This window comes from Eumetopias jubatus, unplaced genomic scaffold, assembly GCF_037043125.1.
Source record: "Eumetopias jubatus isolate StellerSeaLion01/CBP00866 unplaced genomic scaffold, mEumJub1_p1.0 scaffold_3, whole genome shotgun sequence".
Classification (NCBI taxonomy): Eukaryota; Metazoa; Chordata; class Mammalia; order Carnivora; family Otariidae; genus Eumetopias; species Eumetopias jubatus.
The window spans coordinates 138606226-138630673 of NW_028274809.1; the positions used below are offsets into that span (position 1 = coordinate 138606226).

General features: G+C 48.7%; 1 protein-coding gene across 1 annotated transcript in view; it reads left to right on the forward strand.

Moving 5' to 3' along the window:
• Positions 1 to 320: 320 nt before the first annotated feature.
• The window catches only part of SIAH3 (siah E3 ubiquitin protein ligase family member 3), a 63558-nt gene continuing 39430 nt past the window's right edge, over positions 321 to 24448 (forward strand). The window contains exon 1 of the mRNA XM_028103728.2: positions 321 to 559. Within this exon, the coding sequence (XP_027959529.1) occupies positions 425 to 559 (135 nt within the window). The 5' untranslated portion in view covers positions 321 to 424. The remainder of the gene's footprint in view (positions 560 to 24448) is intronic.

Genomic DNA, 24448 nt, shown 5'->3' on the forward strand with positions numbered 1-24448 from the left:
TTAAGAAAGGCTCTCATGTTAAATTAAGTCAATTAATAAATGGAGACACATTAAGCAATCAATTTTGTCAGCCTATCTCCCCAGCATTATGTATGGTTGGCTGTAATCACAAGATAAATGCAATGTGCTGATCTATGGTAATGTTCAATAATACATTCTCTGCCAGGCTCAATTCATCAGGGAGTTTCGGTAGGAGAGGCATTTGTTATTGGCTGTCTCTGCACCTCAAGGATAACATTTCTGTCCTTTTGATTGGCCGCCTCACTGCTGCAAGATTCTAACCGTCTTATTTTGATGATGAATATGAAGGCACGCTAAGCCGGGCTGGAGCGGAGTGTCTCAGAGGCTGCGCTCCTTCCAGAGCCCAAGGACTTAACAGCTTCTTCCGCTGCCTCCCTGTGCCAACAACCCCCCAAAAGTTGTGATGCTTTTCTTTACCCAGTGCTTTGGGGCTGTGTTAGATCTCATTCACCTCCGCTTTCAACACTACAAGGCTAAACGGGTTTTCTCCGCTGCTGGGCAACTTGTCTGTGTTGTAAACCCCACGCACAACCTAAAGGTGAGTTGCTGTCTATCATTTTATATTCGCGCGGCTCGGGTTCCAGCCCTTCCACACACACACACACACACACACTCACCCTGGAGCTCCCGGCAAATGCTAGGACGCGCCGGGTACCCGGAGGGGTTGCCGCGGCTCCTTCTCGCTTTCTTTCTTTCTTTCTTTTTTTTTTTTTTAAGATTATTTATTTATTTGACAGAGACACAGCGAGAGAGGGAACACAAGCAGGGGGAGTGGGAGAGGGAGAAGCAGGGCCCCCGCCGAGCAAGTAGCTGGATGCGGGGCTCGATCCCAGGATGCTGGGATCGTGACCTGAGCCGAAGGCAGACGCTTAACGACTGAGCCACCCAGGCACCCCATCCTTCTCGCTTTCTAAGTGTCTTGTGCTCTCGGCGACAGCGTGTTGTTTCCCGGACTGGCAGGAACGACTGGAGTGATGGTCTAGCCTCTCGCCCCCCTCCCCAAGCTGTCAGCCTACGAGTGGGGTCGGTCGGGGTCAGAAGCAAGGGTGGTGTAGGGAGAAGGGGGGCGTCCTCTTCTCGCTCCCAAATATTCGTGGGCAAGTGTTCGGGAGACGGGATTTGAAAAGTTACCCAAATTGCAGACCGTCCCATGTGTTTGGAAAGGCAGGCAAGCACATGGATTTTGGAAGCCCCTTCTGGTCACCGCTGAAGTAGCTATGGGGGACGGGGGGGGGGGCAGGAACCCCCAAGAACGGAACCCGCGAGTGGGTGAGGGGGCTCTTTCTGCGAAGTGTTTATCGTTGTGAGTGAGAGAGAGAGAGAGAGGGATGGGAAGACCAGGAGGAGTTCGCTTGCTGGGAGCAGGCTGCGCCCCTCGCACGGGGGACGGGAGAACGGGAGGGGGCAGGATTCGCTGCAGTTGTGTAATAATGACACCGGCTGGGAGCTGCTGTCTGAATCAGCGCAGGCCGCCTGGCTGCGCGTCTGGCGCCGCTGCCTCTGCGTTTGTGCCTTCAGGTCAATGCCCTTTCCCCCGAAACAGCCCAAATCCGGGATCTGGCAAGGCCGCTCCACCTCCCAGCTCAGACCGATGGGGAGGCGAATGAAGAGCCCTTGGCTAGGGCTGCTGGGAAAGAGAGGAAGACGGTGCCGGGGGTGGCGGTGGCGCAGATGAGCTCCCCAAACGGGAAACTCGGAGCCACCTTGGCTCTGTTTGAAAATAAAGGATGGACTCACTGGGAGTTGCTTTCCTGCCCTCCTCACTGTGCGCAGGGCTGAGTGACCGCGAGGAGCGCGCGTCCGCAGCAGGAGCGCCGGAACCGTCTCTGTGAGCCTGGGTCTGTCATTCCGACCCACCGCTGCTCTTGGGTAGGAAAAGTGTTGCTTGTTGTTCATCACTTTGTAAACTCCCATAAAGCGTCAGGCTCTCCTCAACCAGAGCCCCGCGGGTCAGCACTGATGGGTGCCTTTCCCCTACCCCCACCCCGATTCCTGGAGGTACCTAGGAGGGGCAGCTGCCCGGAGGCCCTATGGGTGGCCAGACCTGGGTGGAGGGTGATGGACCGCCCTGGGACTGCTATAGTGCACAGACCTAGGAACTGGCTCTCTGAGATACCCCATCTGTGACTAGCACCATCTCCGCTCAACTGCTGGTGCTCTCTCCTTCCTATGCTCTCTCTCTCTCTCTCTCGCTCTCCTTCCCCGCATTCCACTGTCTCTTTTTACCTTCATGCCTTAGTTTTATAAACGAGAATTTGCTGCCAGTCACCCTTGGCAAAGCAAGTGTATGGCGTACATACTAAAATATGATTCTGAATTCCATTTTATGGCCACTTTTGAGACCGCATTCGAACTCCCATTATTTTGTCACTTTACATTAGTTACTTCCCTGTGGCAAGAAATTTTGTTTACTCCTGTTTTGCATTTTAATACCTTTAAAAATTGTTTATGAGACTTAGCATTTCCAAAGTTTGAATTTGTATGGCTCACTGCTGCTGATGATGGAGGAGAGGGGTGCTAAGATCTTGAGGTGGGGTAGGGTGGGGTGAAATGCATCTGTGAATATTTTGCAGTGATGTCTGCCTGGATATTGGTAAGTTGTCCTGCTGCCCGAAACCCAGGAGGTCAGAGTCAGGATTGGAGGCTCAGGGTCAGCTCTGACCAGCTGTGGGCCCTTGAAAAGTTTCAATCTCTCTGAGCCTTCCCGTCCTCCCCTTTAAAATGGACATAGGAACGCCCATGGCTCTGTGAGGCTAACAAGAGTTCCTAGAGGTGGATGTGCTTTATAGCACTCTCCTCCAAAAAAGAAAAAAAATCATGTTGGGACGCCTCAGTGGCTCAGTTGGTTAAGCGTCTGCCTTCGGCTCAGGTCATGATCCTGGGGTCCTGGGATCAAGCCCCGCATCGGGCTCCTTCCTCAGTGGGGAGCCCGCTTCTCCCTGTACCTGCTGCTCCCCCTGCTTGTGCTCTCTCTCTCCCTCAAATAAATAAATAAAATCTTTAAAAAAATCATGTTATTGTACATAACTTGTGGGGTTCCATGAGGAACTTTAAAAGTTGTCACTTCAAGCCTTTAACCCACTTAGAAACCATATAAGCAGCAACATAAAAATAGGTGACACATGCTTTGGGAGGCTATTTTCCGTGGCTCACTTTTTGAAACACATATTCATTTGGCTTTTCATTTCCCATAAAAAAACCACTTTGAGGTTTTGCTCAGACAAGCGTCAGCAAGGTAAAAGCAAGGTGAGGACTGCTAATGCTGCCGGGGGTCTGGCAGCGTGCACAGGATTCAGAGGCTGTGCCAGGCAGAGAGACCTCTGCAACCCAGAGCACTTTATGGTGGTCTCGATAAGCACCTTGTGTGCTTCCAGGATCCAGGTGGCCCGTCAGGTAAGTTTTACCTGCTTTGCAAACCTGGGGGCTGACAGCCATTTGCAGAGCTTTTAAAGGAACAATTCTACAGGCGCATGGCTGGCCCCATCACTTACGTTAAAAAGTGAATAAAACCTCAAAGGAAAAGTGCTTCTTCTAAGCATTCATTTCCATAGACAGACCACAGAAATATGCCTTGGATATAATAAGTGGCAATCTACGTGGGGGGGGGGGGGGATTCTTTTTTTGAAGAAAAAAACGATGTGGCAATGTTAACCCAGAATAGCTATTGATCTGTGGTGCTTCCCTGCACTTTGTATGAACAGGCTGGTACATGAAATGGTGACCAAGGACAGAGACGGCAACCTTGCTTTCAATTTTCTAAGTTGTGTGCAGCTACAAAGAGGGCTGGGAAGCCTGTGTTTTTCTTTGTGGAAGCATATTTGCACTTTGTCCTTTCCCAGGCTTTCCTGAGAATGCTAACAGTATTCGAGGACTGGAGGCAAGTGCTGAGTTATAATCAAAATTCACTTACTGAGCAGAGAAAATCGTGTATTTACCATGCTTCTATAGGTCACCTTCATATTCAATCTTATTACGGCGATTACTCAGTACCCGGGATTCCTTCACACAAGCTGAAGCCTTTCTTTCTAAATGGAAAGCGGAAGCCTTCCTGGGAATGCAGACACCCTAGTGAAGCCATTACACCCCTTAAGCCTCCCCCCACCCCGGATTAAAAGGGCCATTTAGAGCAGCTAGACTGGAACACGAGGGATCGGAATCCCGGGGACTTCTGCTTTAAGCATGGGGCAGGCAGAGGGAGCATGCACGGCAGAGCCCTCTCCATGGAGTACAAATGACACTCTGTGTTTCCCCGGGTCTGTCTTTCTGTCTCCACCTGTACGGATGGCTCCTTAGACAGATTGGGATTCCAGATGATGCCCCCCCATTTCTCCTTCTGACTTCATGGAAGGTGACCACCGAGAAGCCAGCGTTCTTGGCTTGCTGCTCTCTGCTTCATTCACAGAGGCTACAGAAATGTGGCTAGCAGGCTTCAGGCCAGCACTGGCGAGGGCTCCAGCACCTGGTCCTGATTCAGCAGTCCTTTCTCCCACATGTTTTTTGCTTATTTCCAAATCCTTTTTCTCCTGGCTCCTCTCCCACCGGCACTAGCCTCTTCTAGAATGCCCTGTCCTGGGCAGCTCTCCCTTCTCCCGCCCCATCTCTAGGATGTCCTTCAAGGGGTGGGATGGCCAGTCCCCACACCCAGGCCTTTCTAGGGAAGGCCCTGTAGCAGTAGCCAGAGCCCCTCGAGGGTCAGTTCTTAGTGCTTCCCAAGCAGACAGTACCTGTGCTGAGGCTGGCTGGATGACTTCCTCCTCTTGACCACAGCCCTTGATAAACAGGTTTCTGAAAGGCTAGCAAAAAGCGTTCTGGCAAACTTCTGAAGGCCTTTGCTAGTACCAAAGTCATTGCTAAGACCCCCAGTGCCCTCCCCAGCATCTAGAACAGAGGTATAATTTCCCCCACTTGTCCTGGAAGGCTACTCATGCCTCCATCCAGCTAGTCCTAGACATCTTTTTTTTTTTTTCAGGCATATTTGAGAGAGTACACTGCAAATGCGTGTGGGGGGAAGGGAGGGGAGGAGGAGCAGAGGAGGAGGGAGAGGGAGGGGGTAAGAATCTCAAGCAGACTTTCCACTGGGTACAGAGACGATCGCAGGGCTCGATCCCACCACCCTGAGATCATGACGTGAGCCAAAACCAAGAGTCTGATGCCCAACCAACTGAGCCACCCAGGTGCCCCCCCCCCACACCTCTCCTTTATTGTACCCGTTAACCTTGGGCTTGCAGACAGAAACACACACACACAATACACAGATATACACACACCCGCACGCATGCATGCACAAGATGGGAGGGGCCCGTGGGACAACAATCGCTTTGATTTCGGTGCCTGACTGACCCTAAATCTAAAATCTGGGCATTTTAGTACTATTACTTGAAACATCCACATGCCTTTCATTCTAAGACCAACCTGACCAGTGCGGACGAATGTGTGTTGAGCGATGGGTGAAGGGGACGGGGCTGCATGGAGGAGGAGGGGGATCACCAAAGGAGAGAACCGAGGAGGAGAGATGTGTGGCAGAGCCAAACACCGCCTCGGCTGTGGGATAATCTTTGGAAATCCTGTTCTCACCCTGGGGCTTTCACTGACTCTGCTTGACACAGCGCAGCAGGGAGCTGAATGAGAGCTAAAGACCCGAACATTGTTTTTAGAGATTTAGAGGGGGCCTTTGGAGTGTTCAGCCTGAATACCTGTCTTGAAGCAGTTCAAGGCTTCTGACAAGATTGTTTAATAGCTAGAGTGTGGGTTACTCAGCTCTTGTTGACAAAACCCACCTCCGAGGATCCCATTGCCCATCCTCTGGAAATGTCACCGTCTTCCTTCTGCTGCCCTGTCTTGAGTCTCTTCGCAGTTCATTAGCACCTTGGAGGGGCCAGGAAAGGATAAGGGAGGGGCTGAAACTGGTGGTGGTGGGCGCTCCCTGGGCTTTCTTCTGAAAGCTTCCCCGTGCAGCCTCTTCCAGCCCTTGGGTTCCTGTGAATATTGTCGGACACTCCACTCCACGGGCACGGAGCAGTTGTGCAGCTTTCCTGGTTAATGACGATTGCAAATGAGGCTCCTGAGTCACATAACTAACAGCCCTGAGCCCCGAGCAGTCATTTGGCTAGCTGGGAGCTAGTGATGGAGTTGCAGGAAGGCTAAAGCTGGCACTGAGGGGAGGGGAGCCCTTTACCCCTGTACTCCATTTCTCCAGCAGCGCCAAAGCAAATTCTGCGCAACTCCCTTAACCACAGTCCCTCAAGGTGCAGAAACTGTGGCAGAAAGGAGAAAAGAGTTCTGGAAGCGTTCCCTGAAATCCACAGAGAGGTCAGAGCTACTTGGATGACTTCCCTGGGATAAGGCAGAGTATTTTTCTAGCAATTAATAATAGGGAAAAATAAAAGAACTGTCTGTGAAGGGATTTTACCCTTCACAAAGTCATCCTGACTCCAATAGCTCTGTTCCTCACAGGTGGAAGTTGACCTGTTTAGACGCTACATGTCACCTGGAAGGGGTCAATCTGGAGGACGGAGACCTGTCCAGAGGACGGAGACCAGACCAGAACCACAGGGTTCTGAGGCTCAGGGACTGACAAGGAGGACGTCAGAGCTGGGAGGTCACACCTTCTTACTGTATAGTCCAGGAAACTGAGGCCAGAGACGGGGAGTGATGTACATTTGTTTCCTAGGGCTGCTGTAACACTGCCTCCTTCTCGTCTCTGTGTGTCCTCTCTTCTGTGTGGCTGTCCTACAAGGTGACACGGGACTGCATTTAAGGCCTACCTGGTCAATCCAGGATAAGCTTCTCCTTTCAAGATCCTGAATTTAATCCTACCTTTGGTCACATCACATTCACTCTTTTGCCATATAAGGTAATACTCACAGGTTCCAGGCATCGGGATATGAGCACATCATCTTGTGGGCCACCCTTCAACCCACTACAGGACTTTTGCAAAGTCAACCCATTGAGTGACAGAAATAGAACCATGAGTTAGGTCTCCTAATGCCAGACCTATATCCCCGACACTGCCCAAATTGGGCTGTGTCTTCACAGGCTTCCCTTCAAATTAGCCCAAATGAAATATCCCTTGCTTAGGTGCATGCTGTCAGAGCAGAAAATTGCAGGGACCCCTTCCTGTGCCGCAGCAGTATGACCTCATGGGTTGTACCACATACTTTACCATCCCCCGCTTCACCAAACCCACATTTCCTTAGCAAATTGAAGTCTCTGCATCATCCTGCCTCCCCCAATCCCTGACCCGCCCTGCCATAAATCTCCTTTCCTTTTTTTTTGAATTCTTTAAAAAAATAATACAATTAACATGAATGCACACACATCGTATTTTTTAAATCAAAGGATAAAGAGATACGTAGTCAAAAGCATAGACCTTTAAATCCACCAGATCAATATGGGGAGAAGAAGTAGGCATAGGGGAAAAACACGGGCGTTGGGGCAGCCAGGCCTGAATTCAGATCCAGACTGTGCCACTTGTAGGTGTGTGACTTTGAACAAACGATTTAGCCTCCCAGAGGCTCCATTTGCTCGTCTTTAAAGGAGAGAAAATAAAGCCCACCTGCTATGGCAACGTGAGACTGAAATGAGCTCACGTGAGGAAAGTGTCTGCTGTAGAGAGTCAGTAAACAGCAGTTGTTATTCTCAACATGGTCATTATGAGGAAAGCAGCTCCTCAGAAACGTTGGCAACTCCCTGCGGCCCGACCTGGCTGTCTTTCCCTGCCCTCCCTCCCTCTCTGTAAGCCTCCCGCTTGCTGTTTCTTGATATTCATGAATTGCCCTTGGCCTTGAAGAGAATTTTGAATAGAACAATTTCTTGCCTTATGTAAAAGTAAGATCTGTCCTTTGTGCTTAGCCCTGAAGTAGAACACTGCCTGGGTTCTGAACCCATTCGTCCCACGGAGGAGGGGCTGGGTCTCAGGAGGACACAGGTGCCTGTGGCGGGACAGGGGCTGAAGAGCTGGGTCCCCTGTCATTCACAGAGCCAGAAGCCGTGCAGAGAAGTCCCCATCTCCACCCATCCTGAAACTTGCCCCTCATGACTTATGCATGACTTCATTAGCGGCAGCCGAGTAAGCACATGGGTAAGTGGCTCTGTGAGGGGCATCTGATCCGGAGGGTTGTGGATCTGAGCTGAGTGACACCACTGAGAGATTCAGCAGGGTGGGGAGATGGAGGTGGGCAGAAACTGCACGCTCCCTGGGAGACGGGACATTTTCTCTTTGCCCTTCAGTTCATTCTGCCTTGAGAAGCAGCTTCCCTCTGAGCAGGCAAGGATGAAGGGGGACGGTGCTCCATCAAGGCTGCAGCCTCTGCAATCGAGGGGGGGCAAGAGAGATGCTCTGCCCTTTCTGAGCCAACGAAGAACTCCTGGATCTCACTATCATCAGAGAGTTTTATAAAACTACTAAGCCAGGCCACAGACCCAGGTCCCCTGCACTCCAGCCTGAGTTTCTCCCCACACACACACACTCACACACACACACACAACCAATGGCGATTCTGAGGATGCCAACCTCTTTGGACCCTGTGTGGCCTCTGAATAGTGGTGCAAGCTGGCAGGATGCAAAGCCCAGTGGACGGGGAAACCTGATCCCCAGCATGGTGGAAGAAAGAATAAGACGGAGATGAACAAGACCCTTCTCCCCTGTCCAATCCGTGACTGGTCACTCCAGTCCCAGGAGAGAGGTAAAGGGAGAAAGCAGTGTCGGGAAAGAAGAGAGTACCATTCTAGCTGAGGCTTTAATGTACAGGTTTTGGAGTCAGATGGATCTGGGTTTGAGTCCAATGCAGCTGCTTTCCTTGAGTGATCTCTCTGACCTCCCTGAGCTTGAATTTCCTCTCCTGTAAAATGACTGCTTTGAGGATGAAGTAATGTGACGGACTTCAGGTGCTTAGCACAGCCCCTAGCACATAATAAACACTCCATAAATGGGAGCTATCATTACTATGAAGCTGGGTCCCATAGTGATGTCACCTGGTGCACAAGAGTTGACCAAGCTTCTTTTGCCCAACTCGCATGAGTGACCAACCTTCTCCTACTCCAACTAGACAGAGGGAAGGGTCAGCAATAAGATGACCTGTGTTGAGTGACTAAGATTTCGAAGCACTGTCTGTTCAAAGTAAGAGAGGTAGAGTGACGCTCGAGTCCAGGTCCTGGTATGAAAAACAAGGACCAAAGGGATGAAGTGACTTGCCCAAGGTCACAGCTGATGAGGGGCACAGTCTACTGCTCTGTGACAGCCTTGGGGTGAGGATGCCAGTTAAGGACGCTGCCTCTCTACTATGACTCTGTGGCAATGCTGGACATCTTCCCAGAGGATCCTTGTCCTCAGGAATGTGCCAGAATGTAAACCAGCCAGGCAGGGGTGGGGCGTTAAAAGGTAAAAATATTCCTCGGGTCTCTCGTGCTGGCACAAATACACAGCGAAGACAGGGATGAGGCTCCACATGAAGTCACCAAAGGCACGAAGCCATAACCCCAGACTTTCAAATAGCAGATGGATCAAGTTCTACAAAAAAGCTACATTTTCATCTTACCCATGGGCCCTAGATGAAAACACCCTCAGGAAACAGATCTGAAACCAGCCTAATGTTTTTAGCCATAGAACAAGGTCCTTATGGATCATTTAGAATTGTGGTCTAACTGGAAATGTCAGTTTTACTTGCAAGATGCCATATCTCTTAATAATCTCTGTCCTTTAATGTATTTTTAATCAGGAATTTGTGATTAGGAGGGAGCTGTGTGCTGCAGGGCTGTCTCCAGCCGAGGCACCGGGAACTCCAGCCAGGAGAGAGTGGCCTGTGGAAGGAGCAAGGCTGCCCCCCCCCCCCGACAAGACTGGAGAATGTCCTCTATGGAGGAGAAAGGCCATTGTAGACCACATTTGGAGAGGGAAGATGGGGTTTGCTTGGCATCAGGAAGGCCCACACAGAGAGAACCATATACAGATCAGTAACAGATTTTGTAAGACTGGCCGGCAAATCTAAACATCTGCCCTGCTTTGCAGCCAGATATCAAGGCCCCCCAGATCTAACCCCTACAACCTCGTCAAAGATTGTCCCAGGAAGCCCAATGCGAGTAACCACCCCAAACCTCGGGTTTCCTTTCTATAAATCGGGGGTATATTGTGACTTATACTAAGCTAAGCCAGCTACACATCCTGAAACCTTTAGACAATCATTTTCTCCTGTCTTAGGTATGCACACAATCACAACAGTAATGCCAGTAAGAGCCCCAAAACGGCTACCATTCACTGCAGGCAGGCTATGTCCAGGACCTGTGTTAAGTGCTGTGCATTTAATTCTCACTAGGAAGTGCTGTGTTATTACCATTCTCCATGATACAGAACACCAAAGCGGAAAAGGTGGAAGAGCTTGTTCATGGTGGTGGAGCCTTCTTAAATTAAAATCCTGTGCTTTTAAGCACTTCTTGCTAAGTCATCCGTTAGTGTTCTCTTTCCGCAACAAACAACGGAGCCCACTTGCTTGGCCATGGGACTAGGATTGAGTACATTATATTTCATTTAAAAACATTGAGGTGGGATCCTGTCTTACTCACCCCTGTGTAGATACAACAAATCCACCCATAGCTGCCCCAGCTCTTGGTGGACATTCCTGGGAGGCATTCTCTGGGCTTTTCTATGCTGCCTGGTGGAACCAAGCCCCTGTGGCCTACAGCAGTGACTTGACTCCCTTCTTCCTGCTTCCGAGAATCACTTTCCAAACAAACTACTGCATCCAAGTCCTTATCTCAGGCTCTATTTTTTGAGAACCCAAGTTAAGACCATGTATGTGTGTGTGCTTTTTATTATTATTAGCTAATGTTTACTGAGCACTTACAAACTGCCAACTGCTGTGCTAAGTGGTTTACCTGAATTGCCTTTTTTAACATCCTCAGGACAACACCATCAGCCTATCCCCAATGTGCACAGGAGGAAGCTAAGGCACAGAGGGATTAAGTAACTTGCCCAAGCAGTAGGGTTTAGCTAGGGCTTTTAACCTCTGTCTTAAGCTGTCTCTCCCTCTTGATAATACAATTGCTTGTCCTGAAATTTCCACAAAAACCATAGCCCTCCAAACTCGGGCTCAGTAAAAATTATGATTTGCATAAAATACTTCAGAGAAAATTTTGCAACAACTTTATCTACACGCCCAACTCCAAATTATCCTGCATAAAAGAAATTTGTCCTCCGTGACCATTTTTTTTTTAAATGGGTGCACAGCAAAGGAAACCGGCAACAAAATGAAAAGGCAACCTCCTGAAGGAGATAAAATATTTGCAAGTCATATATCTGATGAGGGATTAATATCCAAAATATATAAAGAACTCAACTCAATAGCAAAAATAACAAAAAACCCAATTAAAAAATGGGCAGAGACTCTAAATAGACATTTTTCCAAAGAAGACATAGAGACGGCCAACAGGCTTACGGATAAATGTTCAACATCATTCATTATCAGGGGAATGCAAACCAAAACCACAGTGAGATATCACCTCACACCTGTTAGAACAGCTATTATCAAAAAGACAAGTAGTAACAAGTGCTGGTGAGGATATGGAGACAAAGGAAGCTTTGTGCACTATTTAGTGGGAATGTAAATTGGTACAGCCACTAAGGAAAAGTGTGGAAGTTTCTCAAAAAATTAAAAGTAGATCTGCTACCTGATCCAGCTATTACACTCCTAAGTATTTATCCAAAGAAAATGAAAACACTAATTCAAAAAGATAAATGGACCTCTATGTTCGTTGTAGCATTATTTACAGTAGCCAAGATAAGGAAACAACCTAAATATCCATCAATGGACAAGTGGATAAAGAAAATGTGATATCGGGGCACCTGGGTGGCTCAGTCGTGAAGCGTCTGCCTTCGGCTCAGGTCATGGTCCCAGGGTCCTGGAATCAAGCCCCGCATCGGGCTCCCTGCTCCGCGGGAAGCCTGCTTCTCCCTCTCCCGCTCCCCCTGCTTGTGTTCCCTCTCTCGCCGTGTCCCTCTCTGTCAAATAAATAAAAGTTTAAAAAAATCTTTAAAAAAAGAAAGAAAATGTGATACCTATCTATATCTCTATATATCTCTATCTATATATCTATACATATCTATAGATATCTAAATCTACAGATAGACATCACACAATGAACTACTATTCAGTCATAAAAAAGAAGGAAATCTTGTCATTTGTGAAAACATGGATGGACCCTGAGGGCATTATGCTAAATGAAATAAGTCAGACAGAGAAAGACAGATACTATATGATCTTATTTAGATGTGGAATCTAAAAAAACAAACAACACAAAACAAAACAAAACTCACAGATACCAAGAACAGACTGGTGGTTACCAGAAGGGAAGGAGTTTGGGGGTGGGTGAAAAGGGTAAAGGAGGTCAATTATATGGTGACAGATGCAACTACACTCATTGTGGCAATCACTCCACAGTGTATGCAAGAATCGAATTACTGTGTTGCACACCTGAAACTAATATAACGTTATATACAGGTTTACCTCAATATAAGCAAACAGATAAATGGTTACATGTTTTAACAGGCAGACAGACGTCTGAAACTAGCACTGACCCCCCAATCTGGGGGGCATGCAGATTACCTTGTCCATACCTCACTTGCTTCTCAATAACAATGGGAGCTAGTTGACCACATCACAAATGCAAATTGCTCTCTAAACATGGGGATAGCAGGCCACTTTTTCTATGAGGAAAAAAAAGAAAGGAAATTTTTTTATACAAAAGTGAAAATGTCCTTTAAGAGAACGTGCCTCTTACCATGTCACACCGGTTCTCTAAGATCCACAGGCCTTTGAAATTTCCTGTCTCATTGGCAGCCATATTTATTACTTTTTTTTTTTCTAAAACCAAAGAGAAATGAAATTTTAATGACCATTTGCTATCTAAACTCAGCCTCCACCTTAATTTCTGGTAAACCTTTCCCCTAATTCCTTGCAAACATTTTCTCTTTCCCAAACTGCTGTGAGACAAACTGAGGGAGGGAGGCATCAATCTGAGAGGCGAGCTTATCAGAGAAAAATGGAACGATGTTTGATGTTGGTGAGGTTTGCTTCCAGGGTGCAAGCTGGAGAAATGCGGAGGAATGTTGATACTGACTTTGGAGAGCAGGGGGGAAACCACTCAGCCAGGCACCGCCAAGGGGAAATCACCAGAGTAAACGCCAGTGCCCTCCTCCAGCAGCCTGACAATCCCGAGAGAGCCCCAAGGGCTGCACGGGGCTTGCAGGGGACCCAGACGGGGAAGGAATGACAGGACGTCGTGAGGAAACTGCCCCCGCCATGAGTGAAGTGCCATGGCACCCCACGCCCCTCAGGGGGATGGGATGGAGGACAGCGGGGCAGGTGCCTGGCATCTTAGGCGCCCCTGCTGCCCGCCGCGCCTGGCCCAGCCTCCCCGTAAGCAGGAGGGCTGATGAGCACAATGAGAACCAGCCTCACTGAAGCCAAAGTGATGCATCTGTTTACAGTAATTAAATAAATGCCAGTTGGACCCTTCTCGGCGTGCTTACTGAAGCAAGTGCCAGATACACGGGGCTCTCCAAGAATCCGAGAGAAATTAGAGGCGGGAAGGCGAGCTCCCAGGCACTTCCGCCCACTTCTTGAAAATACTTGGCTGAGGAGCTTTTCTCAGAACCAAGAGGCTGAGCTTTTTCTCTGCAGTCTGGCTCGGTTCCCACTGGGTCTTGAGCAAGTCATTTAACCTTGGCTTCTCCATCTGTCAGGTGAGAAGGTGACACTTGCTCTGTGCCTCTCTGCAAGGTGACCTTGGTGTGCCGAGATGGGTCTTTATCATTGACCCTATCTCCAGGCTGCCTCTTCTGTGAAGAGGTCTGAGGCAATTTACACCAAATGGTGCACTGGCAAGGGAAGTAAAATGGTGAATGCAAGTGGGCTCATTGTAGGAGCCTAACCCGCTTATAGTAAGTGACAGCAATTTGGTAGTGAAGTGAAATTCCATGGACCTCTCAATATACTAAAAACATCATGGCCTTTGGACACAGACATGGCTTCAGATTGAGCTCCAATGTTCCTGTGTGACCCTTGGCAAGTGCCTTCACCACTCTGAGCTTCACTTCCCTTGTCTATAAGAAGGCATGCGGTGTGAAGCGAATGGAGGACTAAATGTAGCAAATATGTGGAAGAGCACCTAGACCAGCACCAAGCACATAGTAGTGTCCTCATAAACACTGGCTTCTTTTTCCTGCCTGCCTTCTCTCCTTCCTTCCTCTCTTCCTTCCTTTCCTCCCTTCCTTTCTGCCTTTCTCCTTCCTTGTTTTTCTCTTTTCATTTCTTTCCTTGTTAAATAAGAACGTCTCCAAGAAACGCTTCTGCCGTAATTTGATTAGTGGGTTAAAAGGCCCTCTGTGGGGATGAGAAAGACTTCAGGATTATGAAAGGAAGAAATCTTTGTCATGCAGGGAAGGGAAAATTTTAAAGATGGGGGGATGATGCAATTAACTTATCCAAAGTCACCAGGTGAGTCTTCAAATGTTCTGCATCTGATTTTTGTTCTCTGGATGAGGAATTGGTACGATGGGTCCCCTCCTCCACCTCAGCTCTCTCAAAGGGATGTAGAGCAGAAGGAGCGCTGGGACGATGTGCGTTCCGCGCAAAGCCGGGAAGACCAGGGACGGACCGGGCTGCCGTTAATGGAGGGCCAGGGCACAACTCCCGGACACAAGGGACGGCCCGGGGGGGGGGGGTCCAGGGGGAGCTAGAAGCTTCCATTCCCCCTGCCTGGTGCAGGTGCTGGGACAGCGGATGCCTGGACAATTTCCACTAACCAATTAGAAAATAGAGGTGACAAATGCAATTCTTTCTGACTCTCTGAGGTCACATGGGCATGTCCAGGCTTGCAGGCTTAGGTGTGTGCAAAGAGACAGCCAGCAAGAATTCCCAGCAGCTGGCTGGCATCAGGGGTGTGGGGCGGCAGGAAGGAGCCCAGGCTACCTGCTCTGTGAAGCCCTTCCTGCCAACTTCTTTCCCCGGGGAGAACCAAACCTGCTTCATCTACCTCACAGATCCCGCACTGATTTTATTCGCAGCACTCCGACTCGTTCACTCTATGCGGTCATCTGCATATCTGTGTCCCTATCAGACCATGAGCCCCCCAAAGGCTCCATGTCCTCAGCCTGAGCATAAATGAATGGCACATAATAGGTGCTTAGCAAATGTAGGTCTACTTAATAAATAGAAGGCTCAGGATCGTAAGAACAAGGCAAGGAAGCCGGAGAACAGAGAGGGTTATCAAGACAGAGACTCAAAAGACAGAGCCGGTGTCCTGAAGGCTGCTCTAAGCTATGAACTCAGTATGAAGAGAGCAGTCAGGTGATAGGGCCAGAGCTAGACCAATAGCGAGACTCGGTCCCAACCCCCACCAGATCCTTCCCGCCTGAGGAGAGGGTTGGGTTTCTGAGCCCAGACTGGATCTGGGCTCATGGTTGAGGTCAATGATACAGGAAAATGTAGTGCGATGCTAAGTGATGGACTCTGGAGCCACACTGCCTGGGTTCAACTACTGCCCCCGCAGCTATCGGCCCCGTGACTTTGGACTCGTAACTTAACTTACCTCATGCCTCAGTTTTCCCACCCGTAACATGGGAATGATAATAGTGCCTGCATCCTAGGGTGGCTATAAAGACTAAATGAGTTAATATGGTAAAGAGCTTGGCACAGAGTGAATGCTACACAGGTGTTAGCTCCTAGTACTGTTGCTGGTGGTGGTAGTGTCATTGCCAGATGCAAGGGGGGCACCCACTGTGTCCGTAGGGCCTGACGGTGATGCAGTCAAAGGAGAGAGGAAGCTAGTGGGTTCTGGCTTCCAGCCACCGTATTAGAGCTGCTCCAACTGTAACTGGTTAGGAGTTGACCTTCTGAAGACTAGTTCTCTACAGGCTGTTGGAAAATGTTTTAGGTTCCACTTTTGGAGAGCTGGGGTCGGTCACGACCGCAGTGGTGCCACAGCTTGACTTTGAAAAGAACACGAGTTTGAGATTTGTTTGCTGGTATATTCAAGTGAATCAGGGGGCTTTGCGGTTTAGGGGATGGGGGATCAAGCTTTCTGTCCTTATGTGCTATCTTGTGGGCTCTCAGACCTAAAGGGGGCAAAAGAACATTAAAAACCCCTTCAATTGTTAAGGAAAGTTCCTGTTTATTTGTTTTTAAACACATATTTATAAAGCACTTACTATGTGTCGGGCACACTATTCTCATTATAAATATTAATTCGATCCTCAAAATAACCCTGTGAAATAGAACTCTCCTTATCACTACTCTCCAGGTGAGGAATGAGGCCTAGAGAGAGTAAGCAATGTGCTCCCACAGCCCCACAGCAGTGAGAGAGGGAGCCGGGCTCATGAACTCAGGAGTCCGGTCCCAGAGCTGCTCTCGTGTCTCCTGCCAAGCCTCTTCTCCGGAAGGGCTAAGTTTGGGGAAATGCACGAAAGGGAAGCTGGCCTTGCCCAGCCCAGGGTGAGCTGAGCTGCCTGCTAGGCCAGAGTCTCCCACTCGGAGCAGCCTTGTCTTCCCCGCTGGAAGGAAAGAGAAATCCCACAGATTCCATCAGATTTGCAGATTCCTGCTGACTCCGGGAGCCCAGCTTTGGAAGGAAGGTTTTGTGCCCCACAGAACTGAGCCGAGAACCCAAGGAGACAGCCTCCACGAGGACAAAAGATACTGTCTAGCAGCCACAGGCCCTGAGCTCCCAGCTAGCACTGCCCTGTAACCTGAGACCCCTCTGCTGCCTCTTCCCCTGGGAAATCTGCCTTCTTAGTCCCCGTGGGAGAACAGGTAGGGCTTGGGGCCTGGGGGACGTCCTCCCTCTCCTCCAAGCAAAGGGAAGGAGCCCCAGGGAGCCCCGTGGATGTCAGTAAACAGGGCTGCCTGATTGTGGGTCTTCACAATTGCACAGCCTTTTCTTTCCCCTGATAGAGATAAATGTTGATAACTCAATGATGATGAAAACATGGTAAAGTGCCAAGCACAGCATGTTTAGTTACAAAAGCCAGGAATAATTGCTTCAGCCTTGCTGCTAAGAAAACCAGTTGTTGAGTCCAGGATCATTCTAGTAAGAAATTGGCATTCGGGGATTAATTGTTTAGAATGTAATGACTGCTACAACCCAAACTAATGAGAACACAAGGCAGTTTCCAATTTGAATTTTGGGAATGAAATAGGCTTTGCCAGGCTGGCTGGTGCAGAAAAAAAGAGAACGGAAGGGCTTTTTTTTTTTTTTTTTTTTTTTTTGACCTCAGTTCTGATTGGGCAAAAAATAAGAAAGCATTTTGCAAGAACAGCTTCTGAGAAGACTAGCCAAAAGTCTGTGCAGACCCCTCAGGAAAACTCTTGATTGATTATTAAAAGCCTGGCTGAGCTCTTCCTAAGGGCCCCGAGCAGGTGTGGGGGCAGCAAGGCAGGGGTGAGTCACGACTGTGCTGGGGGAAGGTAAGCGGGCACTGGGCATGGAGTCAGAGCCGTCCCTGACACTTCTGCTCTGCCCTTCAGCGGGTCACCTGTCCTCCCTGAATCGGTCCCCCTGCAAACAGTCCTCAGCCTGCCAACCTCGGCGGCTTATGGTGAGGCTCAAATGAGAAACAGCAAAGTGCTCTGAGATCTTTATACCACAATGTGGCTGGAGAGCAGTATTTGGATAAATGACCCCCTTTCTCATCGTTTTATGTGTTTGCCTAGCCCCGCCTTGTTCTAAAAAGGACTCGAGGCAACTTGCCTTTTTTTTTTCCTAATTTCTTGCAGAGCTGTGAGTACCAGGTAGGATAACTGTCAAAGCAAGCAGTGGTTCAGTACCAGAAAAGACCAGAAAAGGCCAAAAAAAGACCAGAAAAGACCCAGGATGGTTGGCAGGGTCCACTGGACAGGAGCCTGAGGGCTCCTGAGGGAGTAGAACCCTTGCCAGGTCTTCAGAAGGGGCTACAGATAACAGATGAGAGAGAAGAAAAGATGGAGTAGCCCACTCATTCATGTGTCTATTTATTGGGCTCCGGCTATGAAGATATATTTATTTCCTGGGGGGCTGTTATGGGAAGCAGCACTATAATGGAGAGATTAAAAGGACTCTCACAAGACCTACTTGACGGGTACCTCATGGGACAGGCCCCAATTCTTCCCCAGTTTCCCTATTAATCCGGTTTCCTCCCATCTCCATCCCTGCCTTCTAGCGGATGTTGGTAATAGAGATCCTGAACAGTATTCCCCTGAATTCTTGCAACTGGAACACACCTTCATCAAAGTCCCACCACAGGTGAGGACTCTCCAGATTGCCTGCCAGACTTGAGGTCGGAGAAGGTTCTGAGGGATGATTTAGACGTGATGCTCTTAGGATAAAGGCATTGGAAAGTCACAAGTGTTGGCCAAGGATGTGAGGAACTGGAAACCTCATACGCTATCGGTGAGAGTATGAAATGGTGCAGCTCCTTTAAAAAACAGGAGGTGCCTGGATGAAGGTTCCTCAAAACATAGAATTTAACATAGAATTACCATGTAACCCCATAATTCCACTTTGGAATATATAATACCACAAAGAATTGGAAACGGGCTCAAACAGGTATCTGTACACCAACCTTCAGAGCAGCATTCTTCGAGATAGCCAAAAGGTATAAACCACCCAAGAATCCATCAGCAGATGAATGGAGAAGCAAAATATGGTCTATACATATGATGGAATATTACTCAGCTATAAAAAGGAATAAAATTTTGACATACATGCTACAGCATGGATGAACCTTGAAAATATGATGCTAAGTGAAATAAGCCGGGCACAAAAGGACAAATATTGTATGATTCCACTTACACAAAATATCTCAAATAGGCAAGTTTATAGAGAAAAAAGGTAGATTCAAAACTACCAGGGGCTGAGGGGAAGAGGCAGTGGAGAATTATTCTTGCTTAATGGTCACAATTTCTGTTTGGAGTGATAAAAAAAGTTCTGGAAATAGTGGTGGTGGTCACACAACATCATGAATGTAATTAATGCCACAGAATTGTACACTTAAAAAGAGTAAAAAATGGCAAACTGTGGGTTTTTATATATTTTATCGTATAAAAAATATATGCTCACTTTAAAAAAAGGCAAAGTTCCTGAACAGGGCTGGGCATGGGAGGGCCCTTGCTTGCCCGGGGGGTTTCCCTCCAAGCCTCTCTCCCTGCCCCTCCAGCCCCTTGAGGCTGGTTCAGCTTTAGTGCTCACCTTGCTCCCTGCCACCCCTGGGCCTTTGGGATGCTCCTCCACCCAGCCAGAGCAAGCCTTTTCAGACCACCCAGGGCGGGCATGTTCCTTGGTTACCTACTCTCAGAGACCCATGCTCCTTCCTCAAAGTAAGAGCTCCAGTGGTGGAATATTTGAATGATGTCTGGTGCTCTCATGAGACATCAATGCTGTGCTAACAGGGCCAGTGTCTGTGGAATCTCTCCACTGTAGTGCTCCCGCCCATAGTAGGCTCTCAGTAAATAAATATATTCTGGATAAAGAAACACGTAAACAAATGAGCTACTCCATCCTTTTTCCTTATCTCCCCTCCATCATCTCTGTCCCGTTATTCATCATCCATAGCAGTTACATCTGTTGAAATAACGTGAAGAATTTATTTCTTTACATATCTACGGTGTCCTTGCCTTCTCATCAGAATGCAAACCCCTTGCGAACAGGGACTTTTTCTGCCTTGCCCCCCAGTCGTACCCCTGGTGTACAACAATGCCTGGCATGTTGCAGGGCTTAGTAGGCATCTAGTGAATCAATGAATAAGCAGATCTTCATTAATTCCCACCTGGATTATCTTCTACTCAATTTCATTGTCTCCATATGGGTGCCAAAGTCACAGGTCTACAAATGTCAGTGTGTCCTTGTCCCACTTCTGCTCTAAGTCTCCAGTGCTCCCCCAGGGCCTGGAGGTAAGGTCCTTGCTCCCGGGAAAGTATACAGTGGCCTCTTCCCACACTACACTTCCCACGTCACCCCTGAAACCCTTCCACGCTTTCTGCGTAGACCATTCTTAACTCGGGCTGTTCTCGCTCCCCGCTTCTGTGTCTGCTTAGTACTTTCTCAGGCTTCAAGACTGCTCAGATGCCATCTACTTCCAGAAGTCCTTCCCCGAACGTGTGTGTTTCTATCATGACACAAAACTGTTAACTGTTGAGCTCTCCCACTAGACTTGAGGTCCTGGAGAGCTGGGAGCAAGTTCCATCCATCTCCATGCATGGCTCATTGCCTGGCATATGGCAAGCATTCCCTGAAGAGGTCTTTAACCAAACTGAACTCTTCAGAGTGACTTTGAAAATGAAGAGGATTGTCTCCTGATTGAGACAGTGATCTCTGTTCTGTGGAACCACCCTTGGACCAGACAAGAGGGCATCCTAAACCCCATGCTCTGTGGGTCTCACCAGGCCCTCCTCAGGCTGTGCCCCACCATGTGGGGGAGGAATCTGCAGCAGCAAGTGAATGTTTTTACCTGGACCTCACCCCTTCCCTTCCAGGCCTCTCTCTGGGTATCCAGAGCTTGTCTTCGGCTGATCTGTTCTCCCAAGCGCACACCATATCACCGGCATGCATGCCCACAGGGCCTGGAAGGTAGTCAAGGCTTCCTTTTTGTGGAGACAGCGGCAGAATCTAGATGTACAGGCTGGGGTGGCCACATACACACATCAGGTGTGGGACAGAGCCAGAGATGGGAAGACAAGGGAGGCGGGCTGCCCGTGGTTGACTCTCTCTCCACCCCTGTGTTCCGGAACTCTGAGGAGCCCAAGCCCCCTAAATTTATGGCTGGCTTTCCGAAGTGTTGTGAAGATGTTTATTCATTAAGATAGGAAGAAAGCATGTGTTTTATTTAACAGTTTCTTGGCTTGGTATATAACTCTGCAACGTCTAGACAAATGGTCTGTGAGCCTCTATCTGATCCTTGTCTTGCTAATGTTGAGCGTGGGCCTGCACCTGAGCCAGAAGGAAGGACATCCTCACCATGAAGAGAGGGGGATCACGAGATACGGTTCTCATGTCCTAAACAAAAAGCCTCTAAAAACACAAGGAAATTGCTACACTAAATAGGTCTTTTGCAATAAGCTAGACTTAGTGGCATGCTCTAGTTTCCCTTAGCAGATTCCCTTAGGATTGAATTTGGTTGCATTGGAATGCCTGATGGTGAAGAGAAATCTTGACCTTAAAGACCTTTATATATACATACATGTGTACATGCATATGTGTGCACACACTTATATATGATTTATTAGTGGACTTGAGAGAAAGAAGCCCCTCTTGGTCTTCTCCAAGGAAAAAATGCAGGAAGGGACAGAAACAAGATTGTTTTGCCTCAAACTACTTGAGGGAGATAGGTGTCAGGAGAGCGGGTTACCTCAAGGTGGGTGCGGGGCAGGGGGACTGCCTGAGAAAGGGGCACAAGAGACATTCCCAGGATGCTGGCAGTGTCCTATATCTTGATCTGAGTGGGTGACTGGGTCATGCACACTGAAAATCCACCAAGCTGCACATCTGAGATTAATGCATTTTACACACAAGCAGTTTTTGGAGTCAGTCACCTTGGGCTTGCCAGCTCAGTGCCCTTGAGCGAGTTACTTATCCTCTTAAACCTCAATTTACTTAATCCGTAGTGGGTAAGATCAACATGTCTACCTCCTCGCAGCTCTGCGGGAAAGGTGGAAGGAGTCAGTGCTCGGTCTGTGGTGGTCCTTTATTGTGTCAGCTGTATAATCTACTATGGAATCAGCTATGGGAGCTGTTGCTTATTAAAACGCTTGAAACTTCACGATGTATGGATTTTTCAAGGTAGTTTTTCTCAGAAAAACAACAACAAAACAAGTTAGCTCTATCCAAAACTCTCCTCCCTTCTAACAATTCTGTCAATACCACTCATTCTCATGGGCTGATTTCTTTTAAACCACGCTTGGTCTAGGCGTCGACGTTTCTGCAGGGTAAGCAGGTTTCCCCTTCACCATCAGGCATGACGATGTGACAGAATTCAATCCTGAGGGAAACTAGAGCATTCTGCTGCTGCTGAGACCGGCTTATTGAAAAAGACCTTTATTGCTCTCACGGGGGACTTCACCTTGGCCCCGAAAGAGGCTTGGTCCTGGCTGCATCTGATTCCTATGGTAATGCCCTGGCTCTTATCTCATTCCACACTGGAAGCTCAGCGTGGGTGGAGAGGAGAGTTTGACTGCTCTTATATTAGTTAAGCTGGGATGGCCATTTTCGAGTCTCCAAAATACTGAATATGCCTTCCTTATTATACCACGTTTAAATTATGCTGTTCTCTAAATCAACCTCGAAAGAGACAGAGCTCTAGGAGCTTCAAGAGTAGTACTCATACATTCATCAGACCTTTCCTAGCACCTGCCAAGGACAAGAGACCGTCCCAAGCACTGTGGGAGGAAATAAAGGGGCTCTTGGCCCTCAAAGCGCTTAACTGGCCCTCCTCTAGATGAGGCATTGGGACCGTGAATTTCAGCCATGCAGCAGGACATGTGGCCAACCTCATCTCATTATGAGTCAGGCAGAAATATATACTCGAGAGAAGGAAGCTGAACAGGGCACTCTGGCTGGCCGGGCACCATGGGGCTGCTTTGCTCATGATGTCTCCTTCGGTCCTCCCGACCACCCTGCAAAGCAGTTTTCATTATTCTCATTTTGCAGATGAGGAAACGGAGGCTCAGAGAAGCCACGGCCCAAGGTCACAAAGTTCCTAAGTGGAGGACTGGCTACCTAATTTGTGGGGTTCAGTGTAACGTGAAAATATGGGGTGTTGGTTAAAAAATTAAGAATTTCGCAGTAGTGACAGGGTGCATTAAATCAAGCCTGGAGCCCTTCTAAGTTCGGGGCCCAGTGCAACTGCACACGTAGGATGCCCGTGAAGCCTACCAGGAGTGGAGGAGCCGCAAAGACTTATGGGAGCACAGAGGAAGGAGGGAGGGACTAATCTTCGTGGGAAAGATTGGTACAATGAAAAGCCTTCTTGATAGACGTGGCAGTGAACTGGGCGCAGAATGTTATGTTGGTTTATAGACGGACACGAGGCTAACCTGGTGACCCTTTTAACCAGAGCCCGATGCAGCCAGGAGTTCAGGTCTCTCCTGAAGCCTGTGGGACTGAAGAGTCTGTCCCGGGAGCAAGCTGCCTGTACTGAAGGTGGGAAGGAATCCGGTTCTTCACTTCATTCTCTTCAGTCTGGAACTTTCTCAATCCCTCTATGAACTCTGTGGCCTCTGGACCAGCTCCAGGCCTGGACTGGCCCTGTCTGCATAATTCCCCATCAGTTAGGAACAAGATCCATTGCAAATAACAGAAGGATCCAGCACCAGTGGCTTGAACAAACAGAGGTTTAGTCATCTCACAGAACAAAGACTCGGACCAGAGAGCTTCTACCATTAGTTCAGGTGCTCAAAATATCAACATTGGCCTCCCTGTGATTTCCTTGCTCTTTCCCTGGGGGTGTCAACATTGTAGTTACAAGATGGCTCACTGTGGCTCTAGCCATCTTGACTGCTCTCAAAAATAATAGAACGGGAAAGGATGAACTGTGCCCGAAAGGGAAAGCAAAAGCTTCTTCAGAGCCCCCACCTCCAAATGATGCCCCTTCAGTTTCACGGACCCGAACGGGGGTCACACGGCCACCCAGAACTGCCAAGAAGGGCTGGGAAAACCGAGAACAGAGTGACTGGCTCAGGCCTGCTATGAATGAAACTGAAGTACTATTAGCCATGGCAGGGGTGGGGGGTGGAAGAACTGGGGTGGAGAAGGCACTGTTGGTTACTCTGTAGACTGACCTTGTGCCCGGAGTTCATCCCAGTCCACGTGTATGTCTCCCAGAAACAGTCCTAGGGGATCCAGTCACAGCTGGCCTGGGGGTGCCTATGACCCCAGGAGCATGGGAAGCTGGCAGACCATGGTCTGCAGCCCCGTGTCGCTTCCTCTCTTCCCTTTGGGGCACTTACAACTCACATAGAGGGCGAAGGTCTTTCTGAGCATGCCTCCCTCTCCCATGGGATTATAGACTTCTCTAGCAGGCAAACCTGTGTTCAGTTTGAAGACATGTACTTAAGGATGCCAACTGCGTTAGTAGTTGTGATGGTGCTACAGTCCATTAACGTACAGTAAAGGTGACAACACAGGCCTGAGGGGAGTGAGAGGAGAAAGCACAGAGTGCCTCTAATAACATAGCTTGGAAAGTTGAGGAGGGCTTGCAGAGAAGACGACTGATCCAGCCAGCCAGCCAGCCAGCCAGCCAGCCATCCCTCTCTTCATTCATTCGTTCAAATATTTATTTAGCACCTACTATATGCCAAGCACTGTCCTAGGCACTGGGGATGCATTTGTGAATGAGATAAACAGGTCCCCAATCTCATGGGGTTGATCTCAATCTAGTCCAGGGAGGAAGGAAAAAAACCCAAATAAA